Source organism: Parasteatoda tepidariorum, chromosome 10 (genome assembly GCF_043381705.1).
Source record: "Parasteatoda tepidariorum isolate YZ-2023 chromosome 10, CAS_Ptep_4.0, whole genome shotgun sequence".
Classification (NCBI taxonomy): domain Eukaryota; kingdom Metazoa; phylum Arthropoda; class Arachnida; order Araneae; family Theridiidae; genus Parasteatoda; species Parasteatoda tepidariorum.
In genome coordinates, this window is record NC_092213.1 from 19,124,093 (window position 1) to 19,140,308 (window position 16,216).

The following is a 16,216-nucleotide window of genomic DNA, read 5'->3' on the forward strand; positions in this document are numbered from 1 at the left end:
GCCATCAGTGGGATTCGAACCCGGTTTACCTCATTGGAAGGCGAACACTCTATTCCTTGAGCCATCATGGCTCAATAGCTGCTATTTACAAAAATCAATTTTACTATTTTTTTTCTGCAATTTTTTTTTTCTTTTCCTACTTTTATAATAATATATTGTGGTGAGTTTCTGCCCTAACAATGAAACCCTTTTTTCTCCTCATATTCATTAAGTGTTATAAATATTATCACGCCATATAATTATATAAGAACACTGGCCAGTTTTAGCTTTCAAAGTCTTTTGACTTCTTCTTCTGAATAGTCTTTAATATTAATAAAAAATGTAGGTGGAAACCTTTTTTATAAAGCAGAAAAGTGACAGAATTTTTTTAGCCTTAGAAAATAAACTGCTCTATTAGGAAAAACAAATTTTAAAAAAATGTGTCATTCTAGTTCTTTTGTTTAATCAGTGCTACCCTGAACTTGATTGTAACTATTGTGTTTTGCATGTTATATTAATGGCCATTGATTAGTGCCAGGGTCATGTAATTTCGTAAAGTTTTGTGCAGATTAAGTGAGGGGGGAAAAAGAGTAAGAGGAATTTCTGGAAATTTAAAACATTAATAATAAAAATAAAGTTTTAATCTCAAAAATCCATTTGCAGCTATTGCTGATAAGGTATAAACAACTTTGGTAACAAAATTAATTTTCTCAACATTGGTAAAACCTCCAATTTAGATTTATTAACATGAAATATATTTTCAGTGAAACTTCTCAATTGCAACCACTTCCAGTTAATCAGTGCAAATGAGTTTTCTGGGAGGGTAGTCCCTCCTAAAATCATCAATTTTGGATTGTTAAAACAATTTACCTAAATTAATATATACAAATCATTCAAGTTTTGCATTCATAAAGAAAACTAAATTTTTTTTGTGTTGAATACTATATACTCTATAAGTTGTACAACATACATATTTTAAAAAAAAAATTCAAATGCTCTTAAGATATGAAATGTAATGGCATTTTCTATCAGGCTTTCATCGTAAAAGTGTGTTTTTGTATAGGTTTAACAGGAGGAAAAAAGCAAGAAAATTTTCCAACAGAGGAAAGAGTTGCCTTGTTTCTCTTATATCTTCTACATATTTAACATAAGTTCATAAGTCATATAAAATGGTCATTGATAGAGGTCATGGAAGTTATCTGCGCTTAACCAAACGAATATTGAATTACACATGTGTTAATCCTACTCATAGGTAGGTCCTTTGTAATACTCTTAACTATTCTGATTAATTGAGCTGATCGATTTCTGTGAGCAACCAATTAGAATTTCTCTAGTCAGTGAAAGTCAGCTGTGGATAAATGAATCTGTTTCATCCATTTGTTTATTAGCATAGTTTTTGTTCGACATCCACTTCGGTTTCCTTTTATTCCACTTCTGCTTATTTAATATATAAAATAGTCATTGAACAAGGTCATAGAAGTTATCTGCTCTTGACTAAAAGAATATTAAAATATGCTCATGGGTATCCCACAAATCGGTGAGAACATCATAATAATCTTAGTCATTCTGATTAATTAAACTGATTGATTTCTGTAAGTAACCAACATGAATTTCGTTATACAGCTATGAATAAATGCATCTGTTTCATGCATTTTTTTATTAATGTAGTTTTTATCTGACATCCACTTCTGCTTCTTTTTATTCACAATTATCTTGATTTTTGGTTTTATTGAGAAAAGAGGATGCTAATCTAAAAACAAACTTATAATTCATTTCAAGGAATAGGAAGTAATTGAGAAAAATGTGTTTGTCAGGAAAATTGAAGTTTATTTTGTAAATTTTAAAATTCTTGTGATGTTTGAGAACTTTCTTGACTATGCCATATTGAGTTCTTTAAAGTTTCAAATCTCCCTTAGCGATTCTTACAAATATTTGTTAGCTTTTCAAAAACAAACATTGCTTTTAAGATTAGAGTCTTTATGGAAAAGGGCTAAATTATCCATTATTTGGATTAATTTGCAAAATTTATTAAAAATAAAACTATTAAGGAATGTTTTAATTAAAGCAGTCTTTTTACTTAAATTTTTGCTTAAAGTATTTTTTTTCACTATTTTCTTCAAATATTTTTCAAATATTTTAATATTTTCTGATGTAATGTTTTATCATACCCTGTTATAAATACAATATATACTTAAGTTGGAAATTTCACTCTTCAGTTTAGCATTTTCTAAATTTTTTTTTTCTCTTTAAAAATATGAACAATATAAATTAGCCTTCTTATTTAATTCAACTATATTTATTGTGTGTCAAAATAGGAAAAGGTAGGTTTTATAATTATGATTGAGGTATGATGTGAATATTCTTTTTAATTTTATCTATACTTCCAAATGTTTCTGTAATGTATTTACATTTTCTAGTGAGCATTGTTGCCCTGGACATGGTCCAAAAGACAAAGAGCTCTCGGCCATTTCAAAATGGAACAGACTGAAAAGTTTGAGTTTAGTGAATGTGGAAAGCCTCCAGTTTTGCACTTTCTTGAGAGACATTGCTGTAGAATGCCCAAATTTTAAAAGTTTGGAAATCTTAAACCCAAACTATAAAATTGTACACAACTACATCTCAAATGTTATGAGCTTATTGATACATTCCCCTCAACTTATGCAGCTATGGTAATTATATTTGTTTCTATAAATGGTTTCATATAACTGTGCGTTTAAAAAGTGCTTACTTTTAGTGCTTGATTGTTACTTTCAAACTTTTCACATTTGAAAGACTTTTTTAACTATTTGTAACAAATTATATTCTATAAACTTCTTCTATTATATTCTATATTTCTTATCATTTTTAGATTTTGAGAATGTCAAAAGCTGAAGTTATTTATTTTTATTAATTTTATTATTATTTTAATAAAAAAAAATAATTTCAGCATAAGCTGTAACATGCAAAGCTTAAGTTTCAAAAAGGGGAAAAACAAAAAAGCTACAACAAAAATTTTGATTTATTCTTCAAAAAAAAAATTCTTTAAGAAAATAAAATCCTGTTTTTAAAGCACAAAATTACAATAAGTTTTATAAAGAATTACAGCAAAAAATAATTTTCCTAAATATTATTTTGAGGTAAAAAACATAAAGTATAAAAATTTTTCACAATAAATTTATTTTAATTGCTAAGTATTTTAAGAGTATTCAAATCAACTATATACATATATTGAGTTCTTAATATAATTTTAAAAAAAACTATTCATAATAAGTAAATAAGGAACGCAAATTTGTTTCTGAATAGTCTTTTGCTAAGTAATAAGAATAATTGTAATTTTCTCACTTCAATTAATTAATAATTATTACTTAGAAATGTATAATGCATTGATTTATTTATTTTAGAATTATTAAGCACTAAGATATTTAATAATTTGAAGAAATAGTGTGATAAATCAACAATAACCATACTTTGAAAATGCTATATTTCTAAAACAGGAGTTGAATTTTATAAATTAGTATAAAAATAATTTCTAATTATAGCAAATTTCTATTTTCTTAGAGAATAAAATGTTTAAATTGAACACGAGCATAAATTGAATATTAAATATACAATAAAAAAAATTAGATTAGTAATTAATTTCATCTTTTTAAAATTCTTTCAGCTTTAGTAAAATAAAAACTTCCAACTTAATTATTTGCCAAAATTTTATGTCTAAATTGAGTTATATCACTTAAATTTTAACATTAGCACATATATTGTCGCCATGAAGTATAGATGTTTTTCATATACCTAGATGCCTGGAAGCACTGATGTTAGCACTTGTTAGATAAAAATCACCATCCTAACATCTTTGCATTTTTACGCGCTATTGGAATTTTAAGTTGCATGTAATTGTTTTATACTTTTTAGTGTGTTAGTAAATTTACCATGCAGTTTTATTGATTTTAATGTATGTAACTTTACAAAATTTTTTTTAGAATTTTCACTGTCTTATCTGATTTTATGCATGTGCTTTACTTAACCTTTTAATCTGTTTTTAAAACCTTGTGTTTGGCGCAGTAGGTCCTTTTTTGGACCTTGTGCCACTAAACCCCACACTCAATTCAATTCTATTGAAAGAATATTTCACATAAACCTTAAATGTTGGCAGGTATGTTTTTTTGAAATTATTTGTTAACATTTAAAAATCCTTCTTTAATTTTGCATATACTCTTAAAATAGTGAAATGAAAAAAATTTGTAACCAGCAGTATATAAAGTAATGGTTAGAGAATAGAGGTGATCTCAAAACAAAACAAAAAACATCGTAATACCTTTTCTGAACGAAGAAGATGTATCTTAGTGACCTTATGACGTATCAGATCATTTTTATTGCATTACTTACAGAGGCATTTTGGTTTAATTTGTATGTTTAATAATAAAATAAACATTGATAGAAAACTGTCAAGTTTTGGGATTCAGGAGAGAATTTATATTATATTAGCTAAATTTAAAAATTTTTTTTTTTGTATTATAAATGTTGATGTCCTTGTGTATTAGAAATCACAGATCATGAATTAGAATCATTATTATTATTATAATTTTTTTTTGCATCACTTACAAAGGCGTTTTGGTGCAATTTTTAATAATAATACAAACATTGGTGAGAGAAAACTATCAAATTTTGGCATTCGGGAAGGAATTTTTTATAAATTAAGATTGAATACTAAAACTTTTAAGATGTTGTAACTGATTATTTTTCTGCAGTATAAGCATAGATGTTGTATGTATTAGAAATGAAAAATTATTATTGGAATTAGGATAATTTTTTTTTTGCATCACTTACAAATTTGTTTTGGTGCAATTTGTATGTTTAATATTGAAATAAACATTGGGGTGAGAAAACTATCAAATTTTGGGATTCAGGAGAGAATGTTTAATAAATTAGAATCGAAAACTTGAAATTTTAAAATATGTTGTAACTGCTCATTATCTTATACCATTTCTTAAAATTTTCCCTTTTTTTTTTCTGCAGCATAAACGTGGATGTTCTGTGTATTAAAAATCAAAGATTCTGGGATTCTATTTCTTCAGCCAAAAATTTGCAAAGTCTTTGTTTGACACTGAGAGCATCTGCAAATTTTTATCCCAAGCCACTTGCTGATGCTATTGAAAAGGTATTTTGAAGTCTTTTTTATAAATATTGAATCAATTAAAATTGGGTAACCAATTTTATGGTTTTGGAAAAGCTATTTTTCTCCTTTCCTCATTCTTTCTCTCTTTCTTTCTTTCTTTCTTTTTTTTAAAGGCAACTTATAATTAACACTATAAAATAGCACCTTAAAATTATATTCCTGAAGATTTACTAGTATAAAAAAATTTAATTATTCACATTTTAAATTATTGTGCCGACCTACATAGTTCACTACTGTTTTTCAATATCTGAGAATGACGAAGACAATTACAAATTCTTCTTTTAACTTATCCAATAATTTTTTTAAAAAACAAAACATAGAATTTGTAATAATAAATTTCAAAAATTCAAAAGTTCGTATTCAAATGTCCAAAAATTTTTAATTTTGCAATTTGATTTTTTTTTTTTAAGAAATGTATTTTTTTAACCTAAACGTGCTCAAGAAATTTATAATTCAAGGAGATGTATTCAAAAATTAAAAGTGTAAGTAGTTTAGATAATAATTAAAAGGAATTATTTTTACAAAGGAAAAAGTTAAAAACTTTTATTTTTATTAAAAGCAAACAATTTATTTTATTTTATGCAATGAAGATTGTGTACACAAAATTTATAATTCTATTTACTCTTGGAATATTTTACTCATATTCGTAAAAATATGATATCTGTTGTACTTTGTATTGTAATTAATTATTTTTAGATGAATTGCAAGTGTTCCTATGGTGATGAATTGCAAGTGTTCTTAAGTAATTGTTAGTTGGCATAAAAAATTAATTCATTACAACCTTTGAAATCTACATTTTTGTGACCCTCCTTCTAAAATGCTTTTCAACTTTTTGCTTCAGACATAGTTTCTAGCTCTTTTTGATATCAAGGTTTGAAGTTTAGTATAAGTTTATTCTGCTGTACAATTGGAAAACAAAAACGATGTAAGTTCTTCATGGTAGATTTCGAGAAAAGTGGATTAACAATTATTTTCTTTCCCCTGCTCATGCTATCAATGCTGAAGTAAAATATCAGAAAATTGATTTTTGAAAAAAAAGTGAGTTTAAAAAGATATACCTTATTGTACAGAAATGCCAAATATATTAATGTCACTTACGTTGAGTTTTCTATTACTTGGGAATATTTACCTTGATTTATTCATGTCATATTTGCAACTGGTTCTTGGCCCATTCATTATGAATGCAGTTAATAATACTTACTAAGTGAGGAAAATGAATTATGTATTATTTAATAATATTAATGTTATCAGGTTTGTAGTTTTTCTGATACCAAATTGTTTTGCCCTTTCTTGAATTTTTGCTTTTTGTCATATTCTTGATTTTTATATATATTCAGAACATTCTATTTTCTAAGAATAGAAATAATGATTTTGAAACATAAGATTTGAAGAATCGGAAGATCTTTATTTTTGATCCAACATCTTTTTAATAAGCTTGCAAAATTCTGAAAGAAGATAGTTCAGTCTAAGAAAACCTACACTCAGGTCTACAGCTTTCACCACAGAATACATTGTTTCATATTTTTTTTAACAAAAAACTCACTTTACAATTTTACATTATCAAGTTAAGTTGCTTAATTCAAAGATCATACACTTACATGTTATTTTATCAAAGGACGAAATTTAGCAGTTTCGCAATTATTGATTTTTCTCTTTCATTTAATTTTAAAAATGATTGATTCCAAGCAACAATATCATAACTAAAATTATTTTAACTGATGAATAAAGAGATCATCCACTAAATTATATTTGTACAAAAATGTTATCTGTGTTTTTGTTCAAAGATTAATAAAACCCTACTTTAAAATTGTTTGATTCAGGAAGTTTCGAACTCAAATACAAGTTTTATTATTTAAATGTTTGTCTGAGAAATATTTAAGAATTGAGTTTGTTTATCGTAAACTCAATTAGAAGTTTTTATTAAATATTAATGTGAGAAATGTTAACTAATTGATACTGGTTGTTTTTTTACTGCAATAGTATTATAAAAATATTCGATATATTGCTGTTGAACTATTAATCATTCAGTATTCCATTAATAAAATTATATTGGAAACTGTGAAAACTTTGTTTTAAACAAGCAATTCTGAAATTAAAAATAGTATTTTTATTATTCTTTTGTAATAAAATTTTCTTTTATGATATAGTAGAGATAATTATACTTATTTTTAGTTTGTCATTAGTTTGCTCCTTTAAAAAGTCATATCTTATATTTATACTGCTCCAAAAAATTTGCACTTTTTTTGTTATGATTTTTTTAAAAAAATATTGACTTGATTATCATTTTTTTTATTTTTATGAAGCCTGTGTTATTTAATTTTTAATAATATGCATTATTATACATAACATTATTACTAATCACTGAATACTATATTATAGTAAATTGTTGAATATTAATGAATATAAGTGTACCAACTAATATTATGTATTGTTATTAATACTATACTTATTTTTAGCTACCATTGTTACATGTTTTCCATTTAAACTCTCCAACTATTCATGAAAATATTGCTTTAAGAGTTACGTAAGTATTTCCTATATTGTTTATGAAATACTCTTAACAATTCAAACATAAACATAAACAAAAATTATTATTTACAATAATTTTTATTCAAAAAAAATATTAACTTCTCATATTAATGCGATTTGAACTTTCCCTAAAATTACTTTGCTTTAATAATTAATTTAATAATTTACAAGTTTGGTAATATAACAATAATTTATAAATTCATATAAACACACTATATGGTACGCAGTTTGGCATACCATGCAGTGGGCAGCATATCTATTAATGTTAGCTACATTTTCAAATTACGCAGAAGAGAGCTTTCAACCAAAAACACTTCAATTTTCATTCAGACAATAGCTGTGTTTTTCACTGTTATCAAGCAAAAATTATGCAGACTATTAAAGCGCCTGTGTAAAAATGTCACCTAGGGTGAAAATGTGGATTATCATTACATTTTCCCCAGCATTTCATATGTCCGCTTTATTTTCATACGTGCTATTTAGAGCCACTTACAAAATTCTGTGATAACTATTTGTTTAAATTAGCTTAATTTTATGTTTCAAATTATGAATAAGATTCTTCCGACTTTCTTCATCAGATTATTTGTATACAAATATTAAAAATTGCATTGAATTTATACAAAGAGAATGTGCTAAGTTATATGTCAATTTTTTAAAAAATATTTCTATATTATTTTGTTATTTTACGTTATCAATACATTACATTACTCAATCATGATTTAGATTAACAGTTTAATGTATTCTTAATGTACAAATATAATAAAAAAATTAAAATAAGTATGCTAATAATTGTGATAAATGTGACCTTATAGTTATAACCCCCAGTGTATATGGTATCTTTGTGGCATGTTTTAGCATCCTAAAGTTTGTTAATAGTTTGTGTATCTGTTTTTCTGAAGAAAAAAAATCATCGAAAAATTAAATTCTGATAACTTTATGCTTTTCTTTATATGTCATGGATGCTATTTCTAAAATACAGTCATCTAATTCCATGCAATAAAAAGTAGCAAACAATGAAAGTTATTGCCCTCTTTCCTTGCAATTGCATGTAGTTATATTTTCTGCTTTTTAAAATCTTGACTATTTTACTATTTTTCTTTAGGAGAATTATGAAGAGGCACGGAGTGAAATACCCTAAAGTTGAAGTGACAACTGTGCCTTCCATATCATCCAATCAAACTTATTGTGATAGTCCACATATTTATATTGCATAGTAATTATTATACAGTATGCTCTCATTATCTCTAACTTTGATATCTTGAAAACCTTGTTATATCAAAAAATATATTTCCACATAGTGTTATATATCCAACTAATGTAAATTTGAATTCCTATGTCTAAGAGTTTCTTCTCAAAGTCTTATTATGTTAAATTTTTTCAAAAAGGAAAACGAATTTTTTCGAAAAAAAGTCTATGTAAGTTTATTGTGCGCCAGTTCTTTTCTAATTAATGTATATTTATTTTTGTCTTTTTTTAAAATAAAATTGTTGTATTTAGACTTACAATCAACTATCATTACTTATTATTAGTTGTTATTCTTTTGTTTCATGACTTTACTTTTTAGAGTAATATTTTAGAATATATTTTTCTACTTTTTAGAAACTTTTTAGTTCTGAACTTGTTATCTCGAAAATTCGCTATCTTAAAAATTTTTTAGCTTTCCTTCAACTTTGAGATTTTGAGAGTAGTTTAGACCAGGGTATCTTAAATTGTTGGTCACGACCCCAGTCGCCAAAAATGATATCAATTTCGATATTTCTTTGGTTTATTATTTTGCAAATACCCAATATTTTTACACAATGAAAGTTGCTTTTATTATAAAAATTTTTAGAAGATTTTTGGCTCTGAGTGGCAAAATAATTTCCAGCGATTTTAGAAACTTCCTCTTTTTCATATGACATATTTGCGTGAGACAAAGTGTCAATCAAATCTATAGAATATTGTTCAAGTGCTTATTCCTACAGTATTGACTGTTTTGCAAAGATTTGAAAATAAATATGTGCTTTTGGATGTAAGTGAGTTTTCTCTGTAGTGACTCCTACAGGTGGCTACACTTAATGGACAAGCAATAGAATTCATTCAACCAAACAATTGAATTTATTTTTATTATAGTATTATGTTTTTAATTTTGTTGCTTATTAAGAATTTTTACATTGTTTCATGAATTAATGTTAATGACTTAAAACTGCAATAGTGTATTACAGTACAAGTAAAGAAACTGACAGTTTCAGTCACGCAAGTGTAGGATTTGCGCAATGCTTATGGGGTTCCACGAATTTTTCTTAAATAGTATGGGTTCCAATCACCAAAATGTTTAACAAACCCTTTTTTAGAAGTCCTATTCAAATGTTTTTTATATTATCATTGTTATTGTGTTATTTATATTTTGTTTACATTGTAGTTTCAATAATAATAAATACCTTAGAAAAAGTGATGTACTTTCTTGCTATGACTGTTTTTTCCGCTGCTATAAAAAAGAAACTATTTCTTATGTAGGGATAATTGAAGAAATTATATATCAATAGAGACATTATTTATTTACATAAATGTCTGCCCCCTAAAAAATTTGGGAGATTTTATTTTTAGTAACTAATAAAAAGCCTTGCTTAGCGAATGCGAAAAGATTACATACGTTGAATAACATCGTCTTAGTTGCTTATTAAAGAAGAAAAACTGTCTTCTCAATCATTTAGTTAGTTTTTGTTCATTAAATTACTCTACTTTCTATGGCGATTGTTGGCTTTTTTTGTTGGGACGGTTGACTTATTTATGTGTGTGTGTTATGTATGTGTCTTTCTATATTTATATATATATGTTTGTGTATTATGTAAGTATCTGTATATATATATATATATACATACATACATACATACATACATACATACATACGTACGTACGTACGTACGTACGTATGTATGAGGACACACACACACATCGAACAAGAAAAAAAAAAGTTACCATAAAAAATTTTATCATAAAACAAGCATATTCCTGTTTAAATTACGTACGTACGTAAAAAATTTTAAAGCTGTTGACAGTTATTCTCAATCAACCGTTTTTTCTTTTCAGGATTTTATTAATGCAATGGCAGACCAGAAGAGGTTCATAGATTCAAATAATATTTAAACATTAATTTTTGTGGCTCTAATCCATATGAATTTGAACATTTATATTCGGGAAAAAAAATTTCCTTCCGGTTTTTCTAAAAGCGTTTCTTTTTCAGGCTTTGAATATTTTAGGTATTGTGGTTAATTGTATGATGTAAAAAAATATTAATTCTTTTTCACCCTTTGGTAATCTTCAAAATACTCAAAATTTGATCACTTTACAATTTGAGGAAACAATTTTGCAATGATTCGCCTTTCTATATCGCCCTCAATTTAACTATTTATTCTTTTAATTTTTTTCCTGCCATTGCATTTTATCTTCAACTAAACAGAAATATGCTTATCAATTAAGGCAGAAATTTTTTGGATCGTGCAAGGTCAAATGGCTTGAAAATTGCAGTTACAAAAAGTTTAATTTAAGTATAGAAATCTAATTAGAGATAAAATTTTTATTATTGAACATAAAAAAAATTCGAAGCATAAAATTAGAATATTTTTTAAAAAACCAAATTCATAGTTAAAATATTGATCATTATCTCATTAAAAAAATTTTTTTTTTGTCAGAAGTGAGATAGAAAAATAACTTATAAGTTTACCTACGATAATTAACTACAATAAATTTAATATGATAATAAATGAAAACAATAAGACTATAAGAAGCATCTTCGGTCCAAAAATGGTATGTAAAATTTTAACACACGGGAGCAAACTATTACCGCTCAACCCGAGTAAGAGAGAAAGTGTTTACATATTTTTTAGATATTGAGGGATTCTTTTTACATATTTTACCACAATCGAATGATATATATTTATATGCATAAATGTGATGATAGTGATTTAATTCCATACATGCGATATTGTAGTTGTGTAGTGGTTATTCTATAATTACAAGAATAATTAAATTCTTTTTATTTTAGATCAGGGCTGGAACCCCAGTTTGCCCTTATATGTTCGTAGGTTGTCCACAGTAAGAAAATGGAAGATTTGTCCTTGACAAGATAAGCATATAGCAGATGTTCCGTAATAGCCGCCTTTAATATGCTAAATTTTTCGAATTCTTGTCAAAAATGAAGTCATGGAAGTATGCATAATAGGGGTCGCAAATTGCTGGCTGAAAAGTACCAAAGCCAGTTTGATTGTCTGCTAAATCTTGAAGGTCAGCTAAATCTCAAATAATAACCTTCAACTCCTCTCTATTCTTTCAGCAATTTAACAGGTTTTAAATGCTTTCATTTCAGTATTTCTAAACATTGATTTGTTAGATTTTAACAGCGTTTTTAAACATATTCATTCAAGCATTATTTCGTGACACTTGAGCATTATTGTAAAGGATGCTAAAAATATATTAAGGCTGGTGGTTAAAGGAAACCCTTCTAAACTATGAGTTAAATTTCTTGTATGCATATGTTGCACATTAATCATGATGTGAGGTGTTCCTACTTGAAATTGAAACGATAAACTTGATTCATTATGTACTTTATTAAAAAAAAGTAAACTAATGTATATTTTAATAATTATCTATATGGGAGGGAAAGATTAAATTCCTCGCACTCCGGATAGTGGCCTGCTCGCTATATTCCCACAACTTTCTTGCCATTTCATTATCCTGAGCTCTTGCAGATGGATCTATTCTTGTGCAGTTACTGAAATGAGAATATATATATATATATATATATATATATATAAGAGAAACAATAAGTTTCATTTATTGCGCATAACCTGCAAGTAAATAGAACTCACAATAAAATAAGTTCAAAATGAATATAAAACAAAGGAAAATTACAGACATATGAAAAGTTGTAAAGTTAAATACGATCCTGCAAATCTCAATTCTTTCAAAAACTTTAGAATCTACTTTCACTAAACTCTCCAATTCTCATCTAACTCTAGTATTACTTATCTAACTTAGTTAACCTACCAGTAATAAGACCCAGATTCTTCTTCCAATGAACGGCGCAATAGATGGTCGTCTGCGCACCTTGATGAGCATTCTTCCCGATAAGTTTGCGACATCCAACGACGATGTACAGTCCGCAAAAAAAAAAACGAATCGCCCTGAATAACTTTCGTTCTAATTATCGGATTTTCACGAACTAAGTGTCAATCTTAATGGTTCCTGGGGTTGACCTCAAATATGCTAATTAATTAGTGCTAACTATTAATTAAGTTACGAAATCAGACACAAAAACGTACTTTCTCTGAATAAACATGTATTTTTTTTTACATATTTGGANTATATATATAGACAACAAAATAAATATACACAAAAAAAACACGAAGAAAATTAAAAAAAACAATAAGTTTCATTTATTGCGCATAACCTGCAAGTAAATAGAACTCACAATAAAATAAGTTCAAAATGAATATAAAACAAAGGAAAATTACAGACATATGAAAAAAGGGGGAAAAAGAAAAATAATAATATAAAAAATAATAAACAACTGGGGAAAAAAAAGGATAAAATTTCTTTTAAAAAATCTGGAAAATAAAAGATATAATCTTTTCATCAGCCCACACGATTATATCCGCAAAAAGTTCATTCTACCTATGGCAACAGTTAGCATGCTTTCACCACTTCTGTGTGGAGAGTCATAGGAGAAGGAAGTAAGGTAGTTTCTATCTTGATTTTCAAGCAGATTAAATAGTTTAAGTTAGAATTCTGTATGGAACTGCATGAAACATAGCTCTAAAAGAAAGCACACACAATACAATTAAACGCGTAAAATATTATGGAAGGGGAAAATCTTGTTGTACATTCGCATACAACTAAGCAGAGAAGAGGGAAAGATGGAGGATCAAGATATGGACCAGATGGTGTATTTGAGCGTTACGATCGTGAATTTTTCATTAGAATCTGCTACTCCAGATCCAGACTAAAAACTGTTGATGATAGGTTAAATCATAAACTTCACCCACTTTTAAACGTTACATCTTTCGTCATCTCGGGAATGTCTTGCATCATCAGAATTTGGATTCCTTGGTCTCAATTCCTTGATATTCATGGTACCGCTTTAGGGAAGCAAAGAACTTAGATTTCATTTTTAGGTTTCCTTGAGGAAAGTCAATTCCGATTCCTCGGAGTTCATGGTAGGGCCCCTGCTTTCTTTACATATTTTATTCATATGATTGAGAAAAAGAAAACAAAGGAATAGCAACGTCTTTATGAATGAAATCTAAAAATGCTTAGCGATGAATTTTTCACAGGGGTTTTTCGTCAACGTCAGTTCGAGTACAATAAGTCTTGCATTAAAAAGACCAAATCGGCCCCCTTCCGCCTTTCTTCGAATAGGAGTATATGCCAATATTTCAAGAGCTAACTAATCTAAAATGTTGAATTTTTGTTTGGAAATAATAGTTAATTAGTTATAAAAAATGTTCAAAAATCAAACGATTTCTTCCAGCAAAGCAAAAGTGATCAGCTCACAAAAGTAATTAGACGTCAGACTGACCCCTACCATCGTTCTAGTGTTAGCATTTTCCTGCAATCTTTTCTTGTAACAATAGGTATAGACTGGAAATAATACTTCTGAATTTCCTGAAGAAAAGAAAAGAAAAAGCCAGGTTTTTGAAAAAGAAATCAACCTATTCCATTGAAAGCTGGTCTTGCAATTTTAATTTGAAAATTGGTGCACGGTTGTAAACCTGTCTATTATTAGGCGTAAAGCAGAGGAGAGACTCAGCAAATCAATAAACAGAATCAATGAAAAGGTAACTGGAGTATTTATTAAAACTGGTGTTTCTGATGGTGTTGAAAAGCTTTTAAATTTAAAGTTATTTTTTTCTACAACTTTAATACTAATTTGTGTAATAAAATTTTTAAAAATTTGGTTTTTTTCACTATTGGTTAGGATTAAAAATATTTGCAATAATGTTAAAAGTTTTCGGAAAGCTATGTATAATTTTTTGAATATTTTGAGTAATAATGATTTTCTTTTTAATTTTTGTGAAGTTAATTTTTTAATTTAAAAAAAATGATTGAAGAATTCTACTTTTTTTAACAGTGCGTAATTCAAGTCTTAACTGAGCAGCCCCAGTTAAGCATTCTATTAATTTGTTATGTATGTTTTGTTTGACTTCTTTTTTTCAATCTGCGCATTGTTATAGAGGGCGTTGTTTTCTTTAGTTTTAAGTGTTTCTTTTTCATTCGGTTTGCTTATGAAATCGTTGTTTGACTTGGTTAATGTGAGTTTTTATTTTCTAATGATTTCGTTTGAGTTTCTGAATTGGTTTTATGTATTTCATGTTTTTTCCTGGACTTCTATATCCTGGATTTCGCCAAGGGATATTGGCAAATTAAGCTTAGTCCAAACGCTCAAAGATTAGCTACTTTTGTTACCAGTTTCGGAACTTATAGGCCATTACGACTTCCATTTGGGTTGAAGAATGCCCCCTATTTTTTTAGCAAATTAATGGCACGACTACTAAAGGGTTTAGAAGAATTTGCAGTGCCATACCTTGATGATATAGCAATTTTCTCAGATACCTGGGATCTTCATTTAGAACATCTTAATTGTGTATTGCAGCGAATCAAAGAAGCAGAACTTACAATGAAACCTTCAAAATGCCGTTTTGCGCAAGATCATGTTCTTTATCTAGGACATATTGTCGGACAAGGCTATAGAAAACCCTCTGATATAAAAACACGAGCAGTTGCCGAATTTCCTGTACCTAAGACCAAAACTGAGATCAGAGCATTTTTGGGACTAGCGGGCTATTACAGTCGATATATACCAATGTTCTCTGTTCTGGTTGCACCATTAACAGACACTTTAAAAGGCAAAACAAAAAAGGGAGAAATTACCTGGACGATTGAATGCGAAGAAGCCTTTAAGAAACTAAAAGAAAAATTAACGAGCCAACCTATACTCTTCTCTCCCAACTATGAAAAGGAATTTATCTTGCAAACAGATGCTTCGGAAATTGGTATGGGTGTGGTATTAACACAACTAGATAATGAAGGCCATGAACACCCCATAATATATCTGAGTAAAAAGTTTAATGAGTCCGAAAAAAAATATTGTACTACGGAAAAAGAATGCGCCAGTATAATTTTTGCCATCAAAAAATTACGACACTATTTAGATGGGCAAAAGTTTACTATTCAGACTGATCATCACCCGCTAACCTGGCTTAAAACAAATGCTACTTCAAATGCCAGACTTATGCGTTGGGCTTTAGCATTACAACCGTTTAATTTTAAAATTGTGCATAGAGCTGGTACTAAGAACAAGAATGCAGATTGTCTCAGTAGAGTATCTTTAAGTTCTTGATTTGAATTAGACAAAAGTTAATTGAGGGGGAGGAATATGTAAATAATGTTTGTTTTTCTTATTGATATTGATACAGATTAGTCTTATTTCCTTATTCATATGTATGATTTATTTATTTTAAAAAACTAACTCGTAAAGAAAGTAGTTGCTATTAAAGTTTGAATTAAAGCTCTAATTAA

At 27.6% G+C, this 16,216-nt stretch overlaps 1 protein-coding gene and 1 long non-coding RNA gene across 4 annotated transcripts in view; both read left to right on the plus strand.

Moving 5' to 3' along the window:
• LOC107448972 (uncharacterized) overlaps window positions 1-10,094 on the plus strand; it is a 28,963-nt gene extending 18,869 nt beyond the window's left edge. For all 3 annotated transcript variants that reach the window (XM_016064353.4, XM_043045886.2, XM_071187057.1), the window contains exons 7-10: window positions 2,397-2,648; window positions 4,972-5,113; window positions 7,588-7,655; window positions 8,763-10,094. In XM_016064353.4, the coding sequence (XP_015919839.2) occupies window positions 2,397-2,648; window positions 4,972-5,113; window positions 7,588-7,655; window positions 8,763-8,874 (574 nt within the window). In that variant the 3' untranslated portion in view covers window positions 8,875-10,094. The remainder of the gene's footprint in view (window positions 1-2,396; window positions 2,649-4,971; window positions 5,114-7,587; window positions 7,656-8,762) is intronic.
• A 1,596-nt stretch (window positions 10,095-11,690) lies between these two features.
• The window catches only part of LOC139426942 (uncharacterized), a 20,206-nt gene continuing 15,680 nt past the window's right edge, over window positions 11,691-16,216 (plus strand). The window contains exon 1 of the long non-coding RNA XR_011638066.1: window positions 11,691-11,923. This is a non-coding gene — a long non-coding RNA (uncharacterized lncRNA). The remainder of the gene's footprint in view (window positions 11,924-16,216) is intronic.